Source organism: Tetranychus urticae, chromosome 2 (genome assembly GCF_039701765.1).
Source record: "Tetranychus urticae isolate SD_2017Ah chromosome 2, NJAU_TeUrti_SD_1.0, whole genome shotgun sequence".
Classification (NCBI taxonomy): Eukaryota; Metazoa; Arthropoda; class Arachnida; order Trombidiformes; family Tetranychidae; genus Tetranychus; species Tetranychus urticae.
In genome coordinates, this window is record NC_142959.1 from 5,929,250 (window position 1) to 5,954,236 (window position 24,987).

A 24,987-nucleotide genomic window follows, 5' to 3' on the forward strand; every position below is an offset into this window, starting at 1 on the left:
AAAGTAGTTGGTGTTTGTAATTTTTTGATACAAGTTGATAAATTCAATGTAATAGGAACTTTCATATTTATAATTCAATGAGACCAAGCTTAGGCTCAGGTAAACGATAAAATTCATTATTCGTTCATATTTAATCAAGACGTTATTATATCGGTTGGTTTTTATGTCATTGTATATATTGGGTAACTTCATTATGGATACAACTAATAAGACAATCGTGGGGAACAAGTGTAATATTTGACTCCATTTGTTTTCCCGTAAAAGTGATTTTCCAACAATACTCGATGGTCTGGTTAATGTTGACCGATAACTTGACTTGTGTTCATCCATTAAGTTCAATGTTGAATCCTTTTGCAAGTTTGTTCAATGATGCTGTTTAATAACTGGATGGATAACAAAATATATTTATATCAAACATAGATTCTCTCCAGCTTTAATGGACATTAAGCGAATTGGTGCTCTAAAATCATTAGCTATAAAAAATTTACTGAAGAAATATTACCTTTATGAGAAAAGCATTCACTAGATTTTTAATGATGTGTTTAGATCATTAAAAGGTTCATTTTCATTACTTGATTTAACTAGGTAAAGCTGAACCAATAGTCATGATGATATCGTAGTCAAGTATAAATGTTATTTTTCGCGATCGAATAGTAAAAATTCAAATATCAGATTTACAATTGTCGATTAAACATGGAGCCAAGCAAAATATTATCTGATGTGAAATACTTTTACGAACAAGTAAAGCACCAAATACACTGAACGGTTTATGCCGTGTATAAAAGCTATCGAGTGATTTGATTTCTTCATTATTTCGATGGTCCATGTTCTTATTTTAAACTAAATTGCAATCTGATTTTCTTGAATGAATGGAACTACTGGAATGCAAATGAGAGTATCAATGCGTGAAATAAAATCTTCAGTGCTGCTATGTTGTAGCTCTTTTACCCAACTTTGCTTCCCATCTTCAAGATGAGACAAGAGTCAGAGTAAATTAATGGAAAAACAATCATTTTATTTTCATTTCCGACTGATCCATGCATTTAGTACAAAACATTAAGAGACTTGCTATGTTGAATGTCAATTAAAGAAACTGGACAAAGCCAAGCCAATAGTAAGTGCAATGATTGCCGCAGATGATATGAAATTGTCTGAAACCAGACACAAACCAGCAAATGTTAATCCAACATCGTCTCAACTGATTCGCAATAGAAACAATTTTATCTGTAAATTGGAAACAAAAATGTTGAAAAGGTTTTAAGCAATGAAAGGGTCAAAGAGTTTACCTCATTCATGGTTTCAGTTGATCGTACCAAGTTTGGTGATAGTGAAAGATCATGAACTTTGTTGAATATTTGGATTGACAAGTAGTTTACTCGAGCAAAATGGTAACTACTTACACACAGTAAAGTCGCAAGATAGATCGCTCTACCAATCGTGTCAAGTATTTGATAAATGCTTTGATCGGGTGCTGACAGCATACCAATGATACAGATAGAGTAGATTGTCATGAATCCATAAGTGTTTAACACAGTGAATCTGAAAAAGGAATCAATGTGCCGAGTAAACTCAATTGTTTGACTATTCATGTGACGGACTGGTTTAATAGCATGATAAACATCTAATCCAACAGATTCGTTGGCCTTCTTCTTTAGAGAATGAAAAACAAGTGGTAAACACGAAATTTGATTGTAAATAGATACAAGTTTCTAGGATAAATTGCTATTCTAAAATTAAAGCCAATTCCCACATGAATGGCAATAAAAAATTGAGTGAGTAGATAAAGTTCGAACTGACAGGATTGTACTTAAAGTGCAATGTTAATATGAGCATCCTGGTTATGGATTGTAATGTATGTAAGTATAAATCGATTGAACTTGATCCATTTCTTTATGTATGAAATTTGTGTCAAAGTGAAGCAATTCTTGTTGATGCTCGACTGAAAGTCATTTATAAATCTTGCATAAGTTGGACTGTTGTATTTTTAGAGCAATGAAGTTACACCAAAGCTTAAATGACGAAGAAATTTACAATCCTTTCGCATCTGCTGTATGTTAAAGCACCAATATTGATTCCAAGTGGAGTGTTTTTTGAAGATTCATGAATTTTATACAGTTTAATCGTGCATAGTAGTAAAAAGCTGATCGAGGTAAACAAATGCAGTACTTGACTTGATATGTTTTCACGTAAAATGGATTTGGCAAAGATACTGGATGGTTTAGTTGATTTTTCGATGATTTTCATCAATTTATTGTAATCCATTTCAACACAAACAATGAAATTTGAACTATCTTGTTATATCTGGCCTTCTCTATGGGAAAAGAGAAACTAAACTGATTTCATATTTGCTTTTTATATATTTATTGAGTCCAACTAAATTTTTAACCATTTAATATTGCAGGACAATTGATAATTCATTCAATTCATTCATTTATAATCAAAGCAAAGCGTCATTTGAAAAATCATTAGAAACATTAAACTTTCATTTCATTTTATGGACGGATTTTAAGTTTCCAATGAAAACGGTAACTAGGCTTTCTATATGCTTCAAGTACGAAGTACTCCAGTTTTTATGCACTCTTAGCAAGTTATTTAAATAAACTTGGTAAAACCAATAGTAGTACCAATGTTTTTTAGATCATTAAAAGGAGCATTTTCATCACTTAATAAAACTAGGTAAAGCTAAACCGATGCTCAATGATATGGTAGCCAAAGATGAGACAAAACTGGGTGAAACCAGGCAAAGACCAGCAAATGTGAATCCAACATCATTCCGATTGACTCGCAATAAGAATAAATTTATCTACGGAAAAAGACAAACTTTAAAAAATGAATCAACAAATGACTGAAGCTTACCTCGTTCATGGTTATGATTGAATGGGATGAATTCAGGGAAAATGAGAAGTCGTACACTCTGTCAAACATTTGGACTGACAGTTGATTTACCCGAACCAAATGGTATGTAGTAAAAACAAGGTAACATGTTCCGCCAAGGAATCTTGTGATAGCGTATGAAAGCAAATTAGTTGAACTCGTGTAACTCAATATTATACCAAAGGCGAAAATACAATGGCCAATGAAGTATAAATAAAAAGTGCAAATAGCGACTGTTAGAAATGTGTTCATACAATTAATAGATTTAGTTGTCTTCTTATAATGCAAGCGGATTATTCTAGCTACACCATCGATATTAATAGGCGTTGATCGGTTGTTTTGTTGTCGCATAAAAGCATCGAGTAAATTGTTTAACGGTATAAAACTTGACTGACAGTAGATGGTACATTCAATTATGAATTGTAGGAAAAGCGCGTAAAGCATTTGAAATGTGCATGAAACTATTGAAACGATGATCATATAGCTATTGAAGCCGGATTTAAGATAAAAATTGAAATAATTGTTGCCACAAATAGTTGCCAGTTTAAGAAACGATTGAATGGTTTTGGTTTTTTTGCTCAGAAATTTAGTCACATCTGATCCATAACCATTCTTAACGATTGTTTGATAGACATTGAAATATTTAATGTAAAATGAATGATGCGAAGTCAAGTGCAAAAGGGTCAGACCAAGACAGAGTCCATACAATTGGCTGTATAACTTTTCATATTTCATGATATTATTGTAAATGATAAAGTTTGAATCTGAGTCCCAATAGAGTTTTAAAAAAGCTTGAACAATTAAACTTGCTGAAATAGTCCAAATTATTATCTTATTTAACACATTTTTATTAAGGTTCACTAGTAGACGGCCAAGTATACTGGTCGGTTTATGCAGGGAATTATGAATAACAACTGATGCAGTTTCGTCCATTGTGACTGATAGGAAATCTTAATTTAAACTGAATATCTTTTGTCTGGTCAATCTGGGTTATCTTATTAGTTTCATTGATTAGCGTTTGTTGCTGTTGGTGACTTTGTAGCTCATTGAATATGTTTTTCACCAAAACTCCAACAATATCAATCAAACAACTCATCAATCATGGGAACAGAATAAGTGATTTCAACCGAATCATTGATGGCCAAGTTTGGATAAAAGCCTGCAAGACTTGTTTCAAACTTAAATGTCTTCAATATTGAAAGTAATTGTTACAAATCAATAAATTTTTATTCTGAAATTGTTATAATATGAAAAATAAGTCAGACAAAGTATGGATAACAGTGATAAAAAGGATTTTATCAGGCATAAACTCAATTATTGGGAGTTGATCAATAGATTGAAAACTTTTATCTAAATTGCAAATTCTTTCATTGATTTATTCGTCTGAAAAACATTGTCGATTGAGTTTTTTATGCCTTTGTAAAAGCGTTTGATTGAATTATTATGCATGATGAATGATTGTGAGCTTTGATTTGAAGTTGGAAGCTTTTTCTTGGCCAGTTCGGTTTATTTTTTAGTTTCATCGATTTTCATTTTTTACTGTTTATGACAACATTCAATGTAATTTCAAAAGCTTTAGCTTGGACAATTAGACGATTGAAATGGTTTCGATTATATTATTGATTCATTAATATTTTGATTTCAGAGAAATTAATTGATGATCAGTAAAATCTTTCAGATAGCAATATATGATCACAAAAAAAAGATAATTTGGTAATGTAGTTAACAAAAGTATGGTGAAATAATGAACAAACTATGTAAAGTCATAATTTTTTATCAAACCTATTCAAAGCAATATTACAAATTTTAGGATGAAAATATATACAAAAATATCAATCAGGATCGTCATTAGATGATGTTTTTTTTGCGTTTGCCTTTTCTTTTGCTTCTGTCAAAGCTTGAAGTTCATTCTCTAATTCAACACAGGCTCTTTCTATCTCGAAATTTTTACTAACTAAAGTAACCCATTTCTCTTCCAAAATTTTTACTTTTTCACCAGCAGTTGTTTGACTATTTTTTCGTTGCCAGTTTACTTCTTGCATTTCTTTCTTCAACTCATGATGTTGTTTTTGCAATGAACCAATTGTTGATGTTAGTTTAGAGTTATATTCTTTCCAAGCTTCTGCACCATATTTACTAAGTAAATCAAGGTTGAAAAGTCTGACATCCTGATGAAATAATTGAGATTGCGAATTTTCATATGCTTTTAACCATTCAGTAGGTTCACTTCTTCTGGCAGCTGAAGGAGCCGGCAACTCATATCTTTCCATTGAAAACATTTTGATTGGCTGTCCTCGTTCCATTCTTTCCATTTCATTTTTTAGCATCTCGGTCTGATTGAAGAGAGGTATAAATTTAATAAAATATTGCACAGGAAATACAAATGTGAGCAAAGTTACCAAAACACTGTACAAATCTCAAAAAATCTTACCTCAAATTCGTGTAACTCTAAAGGTGGTAAATGTTCAAGATAGTTTTTTGATGGGCGATACCTTTTGGTTTCTTCTTCAATCATGGCAAATACCTGAAAAAACAGACATTGATAAGATTTAAAACAACAGATGGATAGGAAATGAATGCTAGGAAAAACATACCGCATCTTTAACTCCAGGTTCATCATATTCTTGATCAATATAGGGTAAAGCATCAACTAAATTATCCGAAGACATTGAAGAGTTCATGGTGAAGCAAGATTCGAAGATGATTAATAACAACAGGTAATGAAAAATTTACTAAATTATGATGTTAAACTTCAAAATTAAGGGTAAGATTATATTTGGAGCCGAAAATGTTAGTTTCATCCAAACAGCTGAACAGTTACCCAAAAAGTCACCCTCTATAAGTATTGCCATCTATGAATTCCTTTGCCATCTATTGAAAATAAACAGTACAAAAAATTGGTTGATTAAACAATTAAAGGGTGACACAGGCAAACGTGTAAGAGCTCCAAACATTGAATGAGCACCATTGGGCAGTGATAATGTCTTCTTTTGTCGCTATTAGATAAGAAATACATTAATAATTTCGTTAATTACAATTTTCCTTATCTAATAGCGACAAAAGAAGACATTATCACTGCCCAATGGTGCTCATTCAATGTTTGAAGCTCTTACACGTTTGCCTGTGTCACCCTTTAGAAAGGTAAAATTTAGTTGATTCATTTATTTACACTTTGATCATCACAGTTGAGAAAAAATGGCCGTTGAGATAAGTGAACATTGAATGTTTGTCAGTCAGATGTAATGATTAATTCATCAAAAGATGGATCAGTAATACTGGTCATTGGTGAGGAAAAATATTTATAAATACAGAATCCTGTCCCAATTAAGATAATTATTCCTAATGAGATCAAACCATAGCGAAGGAAACATTGTTTAAAATAAATTCTGTTGTTGTTTTTCTTTAGTTTCTCCTTAATTTGTTGAATCTTTTCATTGGTTCGGCGTTTTCTCTCTTCACGAGCTGCAAGTCTCATTCTGACACTTTCGGGTTCATGAGCTGAGGCTGATGTTGTTGCAGGTGAATCCATCCATTCAGGGTCATAATCGGTAGAAGATCTCATATCTTTAGACGACTCAGCTCTTTCTTCCTCTTCGTCGGATGTTTTATCACTTTTTGATCTAAGAATGGCAGACATTATACAACTTGTCCTGAAAGATGTTTGATTTAAACGCAGACATGTAAATCGTGTAATCAAGCAACTGACTTTACGAGCGGTTTTTTCAAAATTTTATTCAATAATTCAACTATTTTAGCAAAAGCCTTAAAATTGAATCTTATCTATCAACTCTATTAAAATAGCTTCAATTAAGAAATATGAAATTTCTAGTTTTGAATTGTTAAAATGTTTTAAAATTTTAGCATAATGCTTCCGTAATTGGATTTAGAAACGCGCCCTTGCTCACCAAAAATTTTGTAAACAAAACGTTTTTCAAGCAATTTTTTACTTCTTTATTGTAGTTGGCCTTTTAAATTCATTCAGTTTTGTTTTTATTCATAAAATTATTTAGATAATTTTTATTTACATATTTTGCTTTCAAAATGTATGGAGGACACAAACGCAAAGCAAATTATGACAATTATTACTACTATCAAGGACCAGGTGGAGAAGGTGGAGGCCACAGAATGGATAAATCTGGTGGTTATCGAGATGATCGAGAAAATCATGTTCTATTGATAACTGTCATAAATCCAGCTTTCCCCATAACATGTGTAAGTTATTTGTATTTTAATTTATTACTGTTAAAGCAATCAGCCAAGATTTCTAGTGATTTTTTGTCTAATTTTCTGATTTTTATTCCACCTTTTTTCAGGAAATTATTCATAAAGTATGCGATCCCATCGGAAAAGTATTGAGGGTTGTTATATTTAAAAAGAATGGTGTCCAAGCAATGGTTGAATTTGACACTATTGAATCTGCCAAAAAAGTCAAAAGTGAACTTCATGGGTGTGATATTTATACTGGATGTTGCACTTTAAGGATTGAATATGCTAAGGTATGTTTTTCTTGTCATTGAGTTGTTTATAAGTTTATTAACTGATTTTTTTGAATTTCTTCAACAGCCTACAAGATTGAATGTTTATAAAAATGACAGTGAAAGTTTCGATTTCACCAAACCTAACATGGCCAGATAAAATCTCAAATAACCATCAGCTGTTCCTACCGAGCCATTGTAAATTGAATTGAAAGTTGAGTCGATGCTGAGTTTTCATCCTCACTACTGCCCTCCTTCATCTTTCAGCCCTGTGACAAACATTTAAGCAACAAAAGAGATAGTTTTCGTGGAGATGGTTTCATTATGGCCTAGGTATTGGCTTAGCCAGTGTAGCAGCTGATTCTGCAAGTTTTGGTAAAGGAGAAGGTAGTTCGATTGGAACAAGACAAATGGAAACTTCAAATCATCAATTGAGTAATCCGTCTCATTCATCAACTGCCAATGATTCGACTGCCAATAATTAAAGGGAAAGATTCAATTTCACCAAAATGGCCAGATAAAATCTTGACTAACCATCAGTTGCTCCAATGGAGCCATTGTAAATTGAATTATAAGTTGAGTCGACGCTGAGATGAATTATTGATCACTTTTAGAAAGGCTGAGAGACCAAGATAAAGAAACATTTTGTTTCCATTCCAATGCTATTTTGGTCTAGAAAATTGTTTTTCGTGTCAGATCTTATTTTTTGACTTGGTGTTGAAAAAGCAACATGAAAACTATAAACTTTAATTGTAACAATCGTTGATACCATCAATCAATTTGACTAGTGTTGCCATTACATCAGTTTGTTCCTGCTTATCCTAGAGGTCCAACTCCTTCCCTCTTCATCTTTCATCCACTATTTTCATAATACACCTTGTTAAAATGCTTGTCACATAGTCTACTAATTAAATGATTCATTAAACAGTCAACTTTTATAAAGCAACACTTTCAATTAGAAACATCATTAATTGTTATTTTTATGGTTTTACCGCATTCCACAACTTTCCTGTTCATTTAACAATGCTGAATGTTCCATTGTCTACCAATTATTCAACTTTAAATCGGAAATTGAGAAAAGAAATGCCAAGGATTTAAAAATTTAATTTGCGTCACTGATAAAGCACAAAGATGAATGGTTTTCTATTATTTTTAGCAACAATAATAGGAATACTTTATCCTGTTGATTTAACTTCAAAATGGTATCCTCGTCCACCATCAAGGCAGGGTCGACCTGTCCTTTATAAATTGGATGACCCAAACATAATTAACCTTGATTCTGAAAATTTCGAGACCTTTGTCACCAATCCGAATCGTGATTATATATTGTTGGTACAATTTTACATTGACTGGAGTGAAGGATCTCGCAGTGTGGTCCAAGCTTATTCCGATTTGGCTAGAAATATTTCAACTTGGGAAAACATTGTTCGAGTAGGTGCCATCAACTGTGCCGAAGAGAACAATATAGATGTTTGTCGTGAATATGGATGGGTTGCTTATCCAGTGTTTAAACTGTTCCCTCCGGGTAATATAATGGCAACACCAGAACCGTCTATAAAGCTCATTGAATACAATACGGTTGGCAAAAAGATGTATAAATTTAGAAATGTCATTTTAGAGTATATCGACCAATTAATTACAAATCACACGAATTATCCAACCTCTTGGCCTGTTTTTGATTCATTGCAAGTTGATTCACTCAAAGACTTGGAAACTCATTTTCAAAATCAAACAAAAGATTCGACCATCTTGCTGTTAATTGATCGTGATAACAGGGATCTCAATCGTATGGTAAAGATACATTTCTGATTTTATTTCATCAAAAATATCACCAAAATTAATGATCATTATTGTATGTTTATTTTTGTAGGTTTTACTGGACATGAGCGTTTACCAGGCCAATCTTATCATCCGAAGAACCCAATTGTCTCAACAATTATATGAACAATTGAAGAAAAATTCATCCGGTGAACCAATTTTCCTTTTCATGTCGATAGGGAAACACGGAAAGTCTTTCTTAAAATTAATTAGGTTTGTTTGATAATTGAACATAAATATTGTGTGAAATTGACATTTAAATGCATTACTATTGTTATTTTTGGAGGCTAAAGCTCGTTAATTTTCATATTTAACAGATTATCTTTCAATCTTTTACTAACATATCATCAGCATATTTAACCAATTAATCTGAATGATTAATATATACTTGAAGATAACGTTTAGGATACATTAATATTACATTTTTACATCTATTATTACAAGCTTACGAACATGAATTGGTCACAGTCGAGTAAATACCATGAATACATTAATGAGGTGATTGGACTAACCAGTAGATCCAAGAATGCAATAATTTTTATTGATTACCTATTATTTGATAAGTGATGAACTAGACAAAAATGGGTGAAATGATTGCCAAAGTTACTAATATTTTATCTTCTTATTATGTCAAAATTTACAGTTCCGATGAAATTGGTGGTAACAATAGGGAATCCATAACAAAATACATTGAAACTCATTTTGCAACAAACATCAGAAACAAAAGGATGGATCCAATTTACATGAGTGATCTTTACAAAGGCTTGAGACATTCACTTTACAATGAAGTTACCCTCCATAAAAAGCTCAATGGAAGTCAGATAGCTGCTTTAGCTGCCTACATATCGGTCATTTATCGTTACTTTCCGTTTGACAATGAAAACCCAAGAAGATTTTTCAAACGTATGGACCAATGGATGAGAATCCGAAAACCAGATAAAATTTTGGACTCTATTGATTTACTTGCAATAATGAGGGTTGGCAGTGAAGGATTTATACCACAAACGGATCATTATCATCACTGCAAATCTGGATATCCATGTTCCTTGTGGCTTATTTTTCATGCACTAACAGTTTCAGAATACATAAAGAATAATAGATATAAAATGGAGACCATAGGACTTGATAAAAGTAATAGTATTAATAGTTTTAAAAGTAAAGCACAAGCAATCGAAACATCTTCCTCGTCATCAGTATTATTGGAAACAACAATATCACTGGATCAGGATGAAAAGGAACGCTTGGCTCATCGGAAAAAATATCCAGTTCTTTTTGCGATGCGTGATTATGTTAGACATTTTTACAGTTGTGCTGAATGTTCATCTCATTTTACAACTTTATCTAACGATTTTGAGCAAAGACTAATATATCCCAATTCATCTGTCTTGACCCTTTGGGAAGTACATAATAATATCAGTCAAAGATTGTCTCGAGAAAATCCGGATCACCCACGGTCTCTCTGGCCAAGTCGCAATACCTGTCCAAGATGCTTCACACCGGCTGATAATTGGGTTGTTCCTGAAGTCTTCAATTTTCTTCTCTTTCATTATAGCAAAGATCATATGGTCGCATTGAGAAATTCTGTCCCTCCTTTGTGCTCAATTCCATCATCAGTCTTCCTTTTCATCTTAATTATGATCATTTCAATCTATTAACTTCGGTTAACAATATCGGTGTAAAAATATTACTTATCTCTTCCATCTTTAGATATTGAAAAATTCAATAGAAACAAATGCGAAAGCAAAAATCTGAATCCGAACACAATATTTAGAGTGTTCAACTATCTAGCACAATTTCAAAAATAGATTAACGAACAAATTGTAAGCTGTAATCCCAATGTATCCAAAGTAACCTATTTCATAAATGTTCAATGATAATTTATGATAAATTAGTAATATTGTGACCAAAAAGCAAATTCAACCAAAGAAATTCACAATTGCCAAATTTAAGTATGTAACTAATAATTTAATAAACTAATATTATGCTTGATGCATTTATAAAGCCAGAAATGTCTAATTTTGAACTTTCCCATGAAGCAATGTAAATATTACCCATCGCAGCATTTCCCTCTGAAATTATCTAAATTAAAAAAATTGATTCATTCAAAACTGGACATTTATTGGTGATATTTTATCTACGAAAATAAAGATTTTTCATAAAATCAAGGAAATATACAAGTACAGTATATGTATAGATAGCTGTAGCACAGCAAATAAAAAATTTCATCTTCTTTCAATGCTGTTTTCATGATCAAACTCCTTATTGAGATAAAGTCGGAGAGCTTAAAGATCCGAAATTTCTATCAAATCTTTATTGAATAAATTATCGTAGATTAAAGCTGTTAACGATTATCTTCTCAAGTAACTATTCTTTCTCTCCTATGGAATTGTTAGAATTTAGTAATGAAAAATCAAGTGATCAAATTTTCATTGCAAGATCGTTAATTGATCAGCTAATTGATTTAAAATGTAGTTAAAAAAATTCCTAAACCGAATGCAATAGATGAATGATCATGGATGAATCTATTATCCAATTTCTAATTACAGGTCCAATGAAATAAAATATAATTATTAACACTTTTTTCCAATTAAACAAAGATTCAACTTTAAATCGGAAATTGAGGAAATAAATAATAAGTATTTAAAAATCTTATTTGCGTCATTGATTGTGCACAAAGACCAAGCTAAATGATTTATCATGACTGCCAGTAACTTTAATAGAAATACTCTACATATTGTTTTACTACTATTAATTAACGTAGGGCAAAGGTGTGAAAGAATATCTTCACAATTAATTAGTCATTCTCTCTCATAAAATTATAGAAACTTAGCTTCGTTTTGAATGATGCATTATAAGCTTGAAATGTGTGGAATCTCAAAAACTTGAAACTTAATTCGATCTATAAACTAACCCTTAGCAGTTGCGATAAAATGTAAGAAAAAGTCTGTATTTTAAGTTTATCCATCTAATCACAAGAATTATTTTTAAAATTGGCGGTAAAATTCGTAACCGGTTATTTGTAATTTGGTTTGAAAGAATCAGTTACTGAATATAATTAAAAACTATCGCGCAACCAACGTACCTTTACGTCCAACTCTAGAGATTAACGATATTTGAAAAATACATCGTTGAAAAGATTGGTATCAACTATGAAACTATTGAGTATTTAGCGAATCGATTAAAGCATAATTTTGTGCAGTGAATTACTCTAAAAATAACTGAAAGCTAAATTCTGTAACTCTTTGCTTGCTAATCTCATGTCTCTTTTTGTATCGAGTATTTATTTAAAGTATCGAGTATTATCGACAAGTAAAGTATCGATACTTTTACGCAGAAAACTCCAGTTTACTGACTTTGGTTGTTTCTATTTCGTGATCCATAATGGCTAATATTGCTACGCAAAGGATCCAACGTGAATTAAATGAGGTAGCCAAGTTTGACGAAGCTCAAAAGAAAGCCATATCCATTGAAATCGTTAATGGCAGTCTACTGGAGTTCATAGGAAAGATTGCAGGTAATTTAAATTGATATTTACTTTGGTTTCTCTTGTTAAACATTGCTTGTTACCACGTTGATTATCATAACGTAACATGCATGTAATAGATTATAATTGCTGCTAAACCAACCCCATTACCAAGAGTCCTTCTTATCTTAATCATTGATTTTATTGCTTATTCAGATGAATTAGAGTTGCATCGCAAAGATGACCCTTGATCTCGAGAATAGGTTTATCTCATTGAGATATATTGTTACATATTCAACATTTGCGCCATTCAATCAGATTTCATTTCTTACCTGAATATCGCGTATTTCTTGATGACTTTTTTACGCTTTTGTAACATTATCTTTATTACTCATTTACAGGACCTCCAGATACTCCATATGAAGGAGGTATTTTCAATTTGGAAATCAAAATACCACCATCTTACCCTTTTAATCCTCCTAAGATGAGATTCATAACTAAGATTTGGCACCCAAATATCTCTTCAGTCACCGGTGCAATATGTTTGGATATCCTGAAAGACCAATGGGCTGCTGCAATGACCATCAGAACTGTTTTACTTAGTTTACAGGCATTACTAGCCGCAGCAGAGCCAGATGATCCTCAGGATGCCGTCGTTGCTAGACAATATAAGGAAGATCATGAACTGTTTGTACAAACGGCAAAACACTGGACTTTAGTTTATGCTCGACCTGATAGTGATAAAGAAAAATGGTCCAATCTAGATTTTGACGCTAAAATAGCTAAACTTCGTGAAGTTATGGGATGTGATGAACATCAAGCTCGTGTAGCCTTATCGTCAAATAATTGGGACCTTGATAGAGCTACACAATCAATGCTCTAACTTAGAAGTCCAGAAATTGAAAAGAGCGCCAAGGATAAAAAAGACTGCAAACAAGATCCGAAACATCTTGTGAAAAACGTTTTATCTACAAATGAAAGTTTTATTGATTGTAAATTACTCGAACAATCAATTTTTTCCAATTTAATTCTGAATGTAATTCCAATGTAATTATGTACGTTAATAGTATTTCCAATAACAGTGATTTTAAAAGTGCAATCCATAGTGACAATTATGTTTAGAGTGGATTATCTGATTGTTATAAACAGCTGATCATGTAAATATCCAGTTTTAAGCTCAATATTTTATTTTATTTCCTCACTTGCATAATAATCGGATTATAATGCCATACTAACTGGAAGAGAGAAGCAGAGAACACCATGAAAACCGAAACTCATTCATAACAATTAATCACCAGTTGTTTCCAAAGATTAATGTTTCCATTTATTGAAACCCATTTTGCAACATTTATCAGAAACAAAAGGACGGATCCAATTTACATGAGTGATCTTTACAAAGACTTAAGACATTCACTTTACAGTGACATGAGCCTCATTCCGTAAAGTCTCAATAAAAAGTCAGATAGCTGCTTTAGCTGCCTAGTTCGGTCACTTATCGTTACTTTCAGTTTGACAATGAACCCCATTGATTTATACCACAAACGGATCATTATCATCACTGCAAATCTGGATATCCATGTTCCTTGTGGCTTATTTTTCATGCACTAACAGTTTCAGAATACATAAAGAATAATAGGAATAAAATGGAGACCATAGGAATTGATAAAAGTAATAGTATTAATAGTTTTAAAAGTAAAGCACAAGCAATCGAAACATCTTCCTCGTCATCAGTATTATTGGAAACAACAATATCACTGGATCAGGATGAAAAGGAACGCTTGGCTCATCGGAAAAAATATCCAGTTCTTTTTGCGATGCGTGATTATGTTAGACATTTTTACAGTTGTGCTGAATGTTCATCTCATTTTACAACTTTATCTAACGATTTTGAGCAAAGACTAATATTCCCTAATTCATCATTGTATGCATAATGTGATATTAAGAGTCAATAAGCTTGACAGATGCGCATATTTCATCGCATAATTAAATCAAGAGATTATCAAACTGTAAATTTTACTCGAGCTATTCTCCATAGTCTGCCAGCTTATTTCAATCGATAATGAAGGGTTAACATTTAATGATGAGCTTAGGTCTAATACGTCTGTATACCAATTTATCTGACAAACTATTGTGAGCTAAATAAATTCAAGCAGACTTTCATTAGCGCGAAAAACTGGACCCATCTTTGATCAATATAATTGTATCAGAATTAATTGTTCGTTCAGATTTTATGTCATTTCAGCGTAACGTAATTTTAATCATAGACCTCGTTTTATGTTTCGTAATCATAGAACCATATGATTAAAATTTCTGATGTTTAGCTATGCTAAGCTTATCGAGCGTCGTTCAATATTATTTAATAATCTTGATACATGAAATTTATTGACTATAGATTGGTGATTGGAAACTTGCAAAGCGCGCATGAATCAACAAGTTACCTGCAGCATTTATCAGTAAGCAAGGCAATTATTATGCAACCCATACTCACTGAAGAGAGAAGAAGAAGGGAATATCAAGCTGACACTCATTCTGGTTAATCAACAGTTGTTTCGTTATTATAACCATAACAATAATCATCAAAACTGTGTAAATTTAAATTGTATTCACTACATAAATTTCTAAGCCTGAATCATCAAGTAAGTCTATAAATTTACCTTGTCTACCTGTCTCTTTTTTACGCACAAAAACATCAGTTCCTTTACTAATCCACCTTTCTTCATTCCAACAGTTTCTTCATCCTGTGAAGCTCCTTATCTCTGTTGGCAAGAACATTACAATAACATCTATTGGTAAGTAAATTATTCCACAATAATTTATAGAATTTAGTTCGAGAACAGTCGTTGGAACAGTTATTAAAATCTGATTGATTAGACTTACTCTGTTGTCAGGCTTATATTTACATAATAGACTTCAATAACACGAAGATTTTTATTTGTTAATGGTAATTTTGACTTTCATTTTAAAGAATATATTGATCACATATTGTTTGTTGAAACAACATTTTATTTTGATTACCTTATTAAAAGATGTCTATTGTCTACGTTTAGCTTGATCATTCTTATTTATTTGTGAAAGATAATTGACCATGGAGATAAGTCAAGAGTCAGATCTTCTGTTAGCATGATAATCGTTTTGATGAAACAGTCGATACTTTTACTGCATGGGAGTGATAAATATTTACAAATTCAGAATTGTGTCCTAGTGACTAGATCGTTCCTAATGGACTAACCCATAGTCAAAGAAATGCTGTTTAGTTTAAGAATTGTCGTTCTTCGTTAGATGATCATTAATTTGTGCAATATTTTCATTGATTCGACATTTCACTCTCCACGAGCTTTAAACATCATTCTCTTTAAGAACTGGGGATTCCCTCAGAGAGACATTTTGTTTCATGTTGTCGATGGTTGACCTATTCCTCCTCATCGGGAAAAGATTGTCCATCCATATCTTGAGACGATTAAGCACTGTCTGATGATTACAGACTGAGTTTCACTCAGTGAAAGCTGAGTAACCAGAAACGTATCGGATCCTGGATTCGATATTCATATATCAAGTTGTTTGTATTAATAATAATGCATAAAAAAGATATAATTATCATTGAATTAATTAATTAATTAAAGCAAAATTGCTTGGAAAAGGCTAAAGAGATTAAAGAGCAAGAAATTTCTGGTTAAATACAATGTCTTGACAGGCAGACATCTTACTACGTTTCTAGAAGATTGTTGATCCAAGTAATCAAGCAACAGACTTTACGAGCGGTTTTTTCAAAAACCATCCTGTCTAATATGTTTCACACCGGCTGATAAATGGGTTGTTCCTGAAGTCTTCAATTTTCTTCTCTTTCATTGCAACAAAGAACATATAGTTAAGAAATTCCGTCGCTTCCTTTATGCTCAATTTCATCATCAGTCTTCCTTTTCACCTTAATTATGGTTATTTCAATTTGTTAACTTCATATCGGTGTAAAAACTGTTGTTGAAACATACACGTTTGGTAACTTAATATTTTAGCATAAACTTGAACTTCATGAGAGTAGTTTCAAGGTAATTTGCATATTGATAAATCTTTATATTTATTGAAAGAAAGCGTCTTCTGGTAAATATTAAGTCCACTAAAGTCACCAAAGTGATTGATTCTTTGAGGTAAAATCCAATATCTAGATTCAGAGATGCAAAAGGATGGAGATGATTAACATGTTAGATGAGAAAAATATAAAATGAACAAAGAAGATTAAAGAGTAAGAGTTGATTAAAGTACCTTAATCTTTGGTTGAGTCCAACAAACGTTCATCTTTTGACTTGCCCTTATAAGAAGTTAAATTCAAATTCAATTTCTTTAATTATAAACTGTCTTCGGTAAGGTTTTACTTTTACGGAGAAAGGCGTTACAAAATGAACATATGATTTTTTGGTTAGGTAAGTTAGATCAAGGGGCTGTTGGTTGGTCGGTCAGGTTAGGTTAGGTTCGGTTAGGTTAGGTTTGGTAAGGTTGGGGTGGGCTTAGGTCGGCCTGGGGCCTTAATTAGCTTCATTTAATTCAATTGTTCATAAAGAGCGCTTTTAAAAGACGTCTACCATTGGATGATTTTTAAAGTTCACGCCTTTCTCCGTAAAAGTAAAACCTTACCCTGTCTTCCTTTTGAAAAATGTTAGTCAAAAAACTGGTGAAATCAGTTAACAATGATAATGAGCCTAAAAATGGCCTATCAAGGAAGATTGAAAATCTTGAAATAACCTTTATGACAAATGGTAGAGACAGAGAGAGTGATAACCATAGCGATACTGAATTAAGTATATGTTTATAATTTATTTACATGGTGGACATGAGATATATTTATGTTGTTAGTTGTCTGAATTTAGGTTTGTATTAGGACAATTGGTAATAAACAAACAGGAACATCAGGACAATTGATTCAATGTTTCCTAAAATAAGTTTGATTGCAAAATATTTCGAGTGTTGAAATATTTATCACAGGTTTACGTAGTTGTACAACCATGATGAAAAGGTGCATTGCAACATTAGTTGTCTTCAATTATGCAACCCATGCTCACTAGATAGAGGGAGATTCGCCACCATTTTTTGTAACTTTAATGCTATTATATCTTGAAAACAGCTTAGTTTCAAATGTTATTTAATTCAGCAACGCTAAACATCAATTAAATTTATGTCTTTTTGTTTTTGTTTATGTGCTAGTTAAATATAAATTAGTGTAAATGTGTCATTAAGTGTTTGTAAAAAACAGTACTTACAACCACCTTTAAACATCTACTCGGTTTACCTCCATTTCGTGAACTCTCAATCTCAGCATTAATTTTACATTAGTTGAATGGTTCTGACTCGCCATTGAATTAAAGGTAAGATTAATTAAGCCTTTACTATGCTTGTTTACATTTATTAAAGCTTTGCTTTTATTTTATAGACGATAACTGGGCAGAACGATTTAGATGATATTTGCCTCTAATGGTTTTCAAACAGTTAAAAATATATTGTTTAAGATCTGTCGTTTTTAGTTGCTCTTTAAGTTTAATCTTTCCATTGGTTCGATTCGGATTTCATTAGCTTCAAACCTCATTCTATCAACCTTCATGAGATTAGAGTAAATTTTGTATATTTCATGTGAATCCATCAATCTAGGTACACATTCGGTAAAAGATATCGATCTTGAGACGATTCACCTCTTTCTTCCTCTTTGGATTCTTTATCACTTTATGATCTAAGAATGACTGATGTTATGCTTCATGTCCTAGAAAATGGTTTATTTAAACGCATCCATGCAAGGTTAATCCATTCTTACAGGTATATAATCGAGAAGGGGTTGTGAAGGTCTTATTTCTTGAGACGATTTAGACGACTTTCTAATCTATGATTGAATGAAAGCTGAATAACCAGAAATGGGATCTGATCCTGGATTCGATATTCATGTATCGAACATGAAAAGGTTTAGTTTGAACATCATTGAGTCGATTAATTTATTAAAGTAAAACTATATGAAAATCCTTATCGAATGAGCTGACAGAAAAGGTTAACTTGTTATAACATTCCGATTCACAGACATTTTACTACTTGTCAGAGAAGATAATTGATTTGAAATTTCCATTGGAAATTTTCCACCATGTGATTCATGTAATCAAGCAACTGATTTTACGAGCGGTTTCTTTAAAATTCAATCTTATAATTTAACCATTCCATCAAAAGCCTTAAGCTGATTCTCAAATCAACTCTATTAGAATTCGTGATTTCAAATCCTGAATTACAATCTAATGTTTCATTATAATTTTGCCCTGCCTCATTGGATTTGACACGCACCGTTAGCAGAAATGCGTTTTTTGGTAGACTATAACCTATTTTTTGTCCCCAGTATCTCTTTTTCAAATCATTAGGTTATTTAAGATTAAAACAATTGGCAATTTAGCGTTATACTCTTTCCAATTTACCTGCTTTCCATTTTTCGCGATTGCTTTTCTTTCGTTTCTGTCATAGCTTCAAGTTCAAAGGCTCTTTCTATCTCGATATTTTTACTGACTAAGGTAACTCGTTAGTCGGCCATTGAAAACAATTTGAATGGTTATCATGTTTCCATTATTTCAATTTCCTTTTTTAGCAACTCGTTCTGTTGGAAGAAAGTTATTAATTTAAAGAACGTTAACACTTGTAAGGAGGATACCTTTTCATTTCTTGTTCAATCATGGAAAATGCCGAACAACTAAATTATCGGAAGATATTGAAGAGTTAATGGTGAAGCAAGATTGCAAGGTCATTAATAGCTAGAGGTCATAAACAGTTTACAAATGGTACATCTAAAAATTCAAAATTAATGGTTGAATTATCATTAAAGACGAAAAGGGTTGATTCATTAAGTAGCTTCACAGTTTAACCAAAAGTAACCCTTCATTAGTATTGCCATCTATTAATTCCTATGCCATCTATTGAAAATAAAACAGTGCAGATAATTGGTTGGTTAAGCAATTAAATAAAATCTCTGTTAGTTGATTCATCTTTACTTTGATCATCACAGTTGAGAAAAAATGGCCACTGAGGTAAGTGACAATTGAATGTTTGTCAGTCAAAGGTAATGTTTGATTCATCAATTGATGGATCAGTAATACTGGTCGTTGGTTAGGAAAAATATTTATAAATAGAGAATCCTGTTCCAATGAAGATAATTATTCCAATGAGATCAAACCATAGCGAAGGAAAAATTGTTTGATATAAATTCTGTTGTCTTTCTTTAGTTGCTCCTAAATTTGTTGAATCTTTTCATTGGTTCGACGTTTTATCTCTTCACGAGCTTAAACTCACTTTCGGGTTCATGAGCTGAGTCTAATGTTGCAGGTTAATCCATCCATTCAGCTACATGATCTGTACAAGATCTCATATCTTTAGACGACTCAGCTCTTTCTTCCTCTTGGTCGGATGTTTTATCACTTTTAAATCTATGAATGCCAGACATTATACAACTTGTCCTGAAAGATGTTTCATTTAAACGCAGACATGTAAATCATGTAATCAAGCAACTGACTTGAGCGGTTTTTTTAAAATTTGATTCAATAATTCAACTATTTTAGCAAAAGCCTTAAAATTGAATCTTATATATCAAATCATTACAAACATTTTGATCGGCTGTCATCGTTTCATTTTCATTTCATTTTTAGCATCTCGTTCTTGTTGAAAGATATAATAAATTCATTAGAATATTGATCATTTCTTGTTGGGCGATACCTTTTTGGTTTCTTCTTCAATCATGGAAATGCCTGAAAAACAGACATTAATAAAATTTAAAACAATAGATGAATAGAAGATGAATGTTAGAAAAAAAACATCGTGTCTACAACCCTAGGTTCATCATATTCTTGGTCAATAAAGGCTATTGAATCACCTAAATTACCCGAAGATATTGAAGAGTTCAGACTGAAGCAAGGACTGGAGGTGGTAATGAAGAGAAGTAGCAACAGACTGTATGACAAGGTTTAACTACTTATTGTTGCTAGTTGATTGCATTTCACTTTTCAACTCATTACGTTAACTCAATAAAACAATTTCCGATTTCCGATTTTAATCCATCATTATGTTCTAGACAAGCATCTTTACCAAAATTTGCTCATTAATTCAAGGTAAAAAAGTAAGATTTCCTGATGGTTAATTGTTAGTTTTCAATTCTTTAAATTTTGTGTGTTCACTTATCCTGGCAGTTGAAAGAAGCTTTTGCAAAGGTGAGGTCTATGTGAACTATTGGGAAACAATTGAATTTTGCAATTTTAACAAGTAATCCACTCTGATGACTCAAGGTAGAAAGGCTAAAGGGGAATCACTAGGCCAAACTAATTGTTTAAACTGTGAAATTGAATTATTTCCCCCTGTAGTTCATATAGATGTCACCACTCCAAAAGTCAATACTGTTGCTGAAATCTTTCAGATTGCATCAGATTGAGGATACTTAAATGGTTGCTTTTCTTCCTCTTTTATCAATGTCTAGTTTTGACTAACATAAATTACAACTTCAACATTCTCAAAATTTGAATATTTTCTCTTCTTATTACAGGAAACAATGGTTAAACATAGAGTCAATAACTCTGCGAAAGATTCGAAAGAGATTCGAAAAGTAAACGAATTTGAACGTCGGAAAAAGGAAGCAGAATTGATAAACAAAATAAAGAGGAGCGTTCCATTTTTTAAAAGAAATGCCAAATGTAATAAGAAGGAGTTTCTCAGGACTATTACTGGATACGTCAAATTGTTTCACAGTAAGTATATCATGATCGTTCTGTATCCATCAATTGATGTAATATTTTTTCTTTAAAGGCTTCAAAAATACAAGTGTACAGCCATTGCCATTGAAATTAGATGAAGTTTTTCAATCGCTGGTGGTAAGTTTTACTTTATTAAATACCTTTCTTTTTGATTAATCTAACGTTCTTTCCTTCATTTAATCACAATTATATTACAATTTTGTTATTTATAGCGCTCCGATGAAATCAATGTGTTCGTTTGTGATGGTGATTTGAATATGATTTTCTGCAGTGATTCTGCGTTCGCTAGCTTAGGCTATCAGTGGAATGATGTCTACAATAAAAAACTTTCATCTCTGGTTTATGGAAGAGACCAAGATGCCTTTCAAAGGCAGATCAATGCTCTCAAAGAGGACGTTATTGAATCAATGCAGACCAAAGACTTTAACATAACCTGCAGAATGGTCATGAAAAAGAAATCCAAGATCCCAGAAGGCCATCACTTGGTCAGAATTACCGGTACGATTGAGTATCAGAGGGAATTAGTTACTCAAAAAGTAGCTATTCAAAAAGCCAAAAATACGCATCTATCAATTAGATATGAAGATTCACCGGACCATGATTCAGCGATTAAAATTCGAGGATCGATTGGATTGATAAAGGATCCAGACTTCTTAACCTCACAAATTGATTACATCTTGCGTAACAATAGCGAATATCGTCTTGTTATGGATCCTAATGGTGTAATTTTGTTTGCTTGCCATCGGTAAGTATTATAAGATAAACCTAATAATGAAAACTAATGATTATTTAAAAATTTATAAATTCATTTCAATTCTTTTTAAAGTATTGTAAGCAACCTTGGATACACACCTGAGGAAGTCATAGGAAAATCCGCTTATGAGTTTATGTACGCAGCGGACAGGCAAATGTCACTTTACGCACATGCAGGAAGTAAGTTCACTTTTTCTCAATCACCATTCCAATGTAATTGTTTTTAATTTTAATTTTCATTTTTTTATCATTACTTAAGCATTGCGCGACAACGCCGGTGTCATTGTTCATCGTTTAAAGGATGTGTGCGCTAGAATTGTTTACCTAAGATCTGAGGGCAGATTGGAAAAAACTGACGAATATATTTTCTTTCATATAGTTGCTACACTTTTAAGGTTTGTATTTGCTTAAGACACTTTTTACTTTTTATCGTAAAGCTTTTGATAGCAATAATACTAATATTGTATAATAAATTAATGTATATTTTTATTTATTCGCAGTGAAGAGGAAGGGGAAAAACTACTTCGGCAATACGAAGCTGATTTAATGCCACAATGCTATAATAAGACGGTCCAAGAGTTACAGGCTAAAGTAGACAATGTTGCTAATGAAAAGCTGCTTCAATTGGAAAATCAATTAGCAGCTGCTAAAATGGTTGATGGCTGTGACAATAAAGCAGCCAATTCTTCTAATGATAGATTAAAAGCATCCACCTCGGACATCTCTTCATCCCCATGTTCATCAAGCATGAATTCTGCATTCCAAGGAACCCTCAATGAATCCACCGAAAATGAATTTGTCGAAATTGCCTCAAATGCGCAATCATCACCACCAGGTCCATCTTCACAATCGTCAAATCTATCAACTTCATCGTCATCTGTACCCACCCTATCGCCTTCAACAAGTGTACCATCTTCATCAACACAATCACCTTTATCCCAATCTCCCTCATCTCAACCATGTTCATCTCAATCTCCTCCAACTTATTCCCTGACACCAGAGTCGCAATTTACATCCGACTCATCCTCTATGTCACAATCAATGCCATCATCTGCTTCATTATCGATAAATTATCCTGTATATGCCACCATGAATCCCTACGTTCCTCCAACTGTTATGAACAGTTTCCCTACAAATCAGCGTATCCTACAAAATCAATATTATCAGTTTGGAACTAATCAACTTTGCGGAATGACTTCTGGACAAAATGCTTTTGTTACCAACCCTAAACAAATGCACATTATCATAACTCAATGTACAATCTCCGATCAACAAACCTTTTTCAGCGCCCCAGTCAACAACCCGCAAATAATTTTTCAACCCACCTTCCCTCAATATCAAACTTATAACTATAATCAAGAGGTTCAAAATATTGTCGGTCTTGATATAAACCAAGAACTACAAAGAGTTAATGTTAACGATTTTGTTTCCAGTTGTGACTATGAACCCGAACTAGATCTCAAACAATAAATTACAGTGTAATTACACTTAACCGATATTTTTGGAGATACTCCATCTATTAGAATAATTAAAACTTTTCTCTTATAATTCTCTTTCTCACTTTTCATTTTAATTTTGTTCAATCAGAAAGACTAAGAAATCAGAACAAAAAAGACAGAAATACTATTGTCCAAAGAAAAAAGTATTAATTATTCCAATAGATGGAGAGTCTCCAAAACATCGGTTAAGTGTTATTTTACTGTACATTCATAACAAAAACAGGAATTAATTTTATCCGACTCTTCTCATCAAACAATATACTGTCGTCATTGAGAAACTGAAATTGTAAACACAGTGAACGATCACAAGAAGAAAAGTTCAGTTCATGAGTATAATTTAACAGTTACTCAATAAAATTTTTAGTTTCATTTTCTCCTTTTTAGTAAAAGTTTTCAATTTGCCTCAATAAATAGCTTATTGCTATTTTAATACTTTACCTGGTTGTTCACTGTGCTCAAATACAAGATTGAATCATGTCCAATTTACTAATTTTAGTTTAAATTATGTTAACTGATTTTAATTACCGTTGAATGTTATGAATTTTTCAACCAATATTTTGTTAATACAAACTGAATCAAATCTCTAAATTATAAATGTAATTCGATTGTAAACAAAAAGTAAAAATATTACTCTTTGTACATCAAGTCTCCTCTTCGAAGACAATTGTAAAGTTGCTGTTCCTCAAATGCGACTCATGAAATCAATTCGAAATCACCAAATAATCATTGAAATACTGTAATCGATCAGTTGTAATCATTGTTCCCTTGACGTTGTACAAAATATTTATGCCATTATTTCTTGATGTATCACAAAATGATCAATGTTCAAATCAAATTAAATTTATTTCCAAGTTATAAGCTAAAATTGAATACGGAGCTTAAGTAGTCATATATTTTACCTCTATAGCCTTACCTCGCAAATTAATTGTAATCTATAAACAAGAAAATTACAATCAAATTTTTTGAAGCATTAATTTCAATTCAATAATCAATTTCAATTACTATTAGCCTTGTATAATAAACTATTTGATTAATAAATAGTCTTCTTTAAATAACAACGCATGATTATTTCATCGTGTTTCAATTTTACCCTTGAAATGTTCAAATGTTATAAAATCATGAGTTTTATAATTTTATTAACTAAAAGCAATTAGGGAATCTGAAATGAATAGGCTCATTGAGATGAAATAAACATGCACATAGCTGAAAGAAATTGATTGTTAAATCTAATTTCTCGATTTATAAAAATAATTAAGCTCACAACTCGAAAAATAATCCGAACCATTCCATCAATCATGGCTTTAGTGGAGTTTGAAACTGGAAATGCTTAAATTACCATTACTATTAATTGTATTGTT

At 32.1% G+C, this 24,987-nt stretch overlaps 6 protein-coding genes across 8 annotated transcripts; 4 read left to right on the forward strand and 2 right to left on the reverse strand.

Annotated features, from left to right (window-relative positions):
• Positions 1-4,632: 4,632 nt before the first annotated feature.
• BCAS2 (BCAS2 pre-mRNA processing factor) lies at positions 4,633-5,694 on the reverse strand. The gene is made up of 3 exons (XM_089267282.1): positions 5,469-5,694; positions 5,306-5,398; positions 4,633-5,207 (listed from the first exon to the last, which is right to left on the reverse strand). Exons 1-3 carry the CDS (start codon positions 5,553-5,555, stop codon positions 4,707-4,709), a joined length of 681 nt encoding a protein of 226 aa, XP_089123408.1. The 5' UTR covers positions 5,556-5,694; the 3' UTR covers positions 4,633-4,706.
• Positions 5,604-6,530, reverse strand: LOC149093751 (uncharacterized). The gene is made up of 2 exons (XM_089267283.1): positions 5,988-6,530; positions 5,604-5,745 (listed from the first exon to the last, which is right to left on the reverse strand). Exon 1 carries the CDS (start codon positions 6,509-6,511, stop codon positions 6,104-6,106), a length of 408 nt encoding a protein of 135 aa, XP_089123409.1. The 5' UTR covers positions 6,512-6,530; the 3' UTR covers positions 5,604-5,745; positions 5,988-6,103.
• Positions 6,531-6,826: 296 nt separating this feature from the next.
• On the forward strand, positions 6,827-8,295 carry LOC107366474 (heterogeneous nuclear ribonucleoprotein L). Its single transcript, XM_015934088.3, has 3 exons — positions 6,827-7,086; positions 7,188-7,370; positions 7,438-8,295. The coding sequence occupies exons 1-3, from the start codon at positions 6,916-6,918 to the stop codon at positions 7,507-7,509; spliced, it is 426 nt and encodes a 141-aa protein (XP_015789574.1). The 5' UTR covers positions 6,827-6,915; the 3' UTR covers positions 7,510-8,295.
• A 185-nt stretch (positions 8,296-8,480) lies between these two features.
• LOC107366470 (sulfhydryl oxidase 2-like) lies at positions 8,481-11,168 on the forward strand. Its single transcript, XM_015934084.3, has 3 exons — positions 8,481-9,140; positions 9,220-9,380; positions 9,811-11,168. The coding sequence occupies exons 1-3, from the start codon at positions 8,481-8,483 to the stop codon at positions 10,820-10,822; spliced, it is 1,833 nt and encodes a 610-aa protein (XP_015789570.1). The 3' UTR covers positions 10,823-11,168.
• A 1,353-nt stretch (positions 11,169-12,521) lies between these two features.
• Positions 12,522-13,729, forward strand: LOC107366471 (ubiquitin-conjugating enzyme E2-22 kDa). Its single transcript, XM_015934086.3, has 2 exons — positions 12,522-12,681; positions 13,032-13,729. The coding sequence occupies exons 1-2, from the start codon at positions 12,549-12,551 to the stop codon at positions 13,511-13,513; spliced, it is 615 nt and encodes a 204-aa protein (XP_015789572.1). The 5' UTR covers positions 12,522-12,548; the 3' UTR covers positions 13,514-13,729.
• A 1,449-nt stretch (positions 13,730-15,178) lies between these two features.
• LOC107366469 (uncharacterized) lies at positions 15,179-23,678 on the forward strand. Of its 3 annotated transcripts, XM_089267284.1 has the most exons (9): positions 15,179-15,266; positions 15,359-15,419; positions 19,232-19,667; positions 21,170-21,371; positions 21,430-21,494; positions 21,590-22,122; positions 22,204-22,310; positions 22,390-22,525; positions 22,631-23,678. In XM_089267284.1, the coding sequence occupies exons 3-9, from the start codon at positions 19,656-19,658 to the stop codon at positions 23,598-23,600; spliced, it is 2,025 nt and encodes a 674-aa protein (XP_089123410.1). In that variant the 5' UTR covers positions 15,179-15,266; positions 15,359-15,419; positions 19,232-19,655; the 3' UTR covers positions 23,601-23,678. The 3 variants fall into 3 exon arrangements, with proteins under 3 accessions (XP_089123410.1, XP_015789568.1, XP_015789569.1); XM_015934082.3 differs by lacking the exon at positions 19,232-19,667; XM_015934083.3 differs by lacking the exons at positions 15,179-15,266; positions 15,359-15,419; positions 19,232-19,667 and adding an exon at positions 17,763-17,984.
• The last annotated feature ends 1,309 nt before the right edge of the window (positions 23,679-24,987 follow it).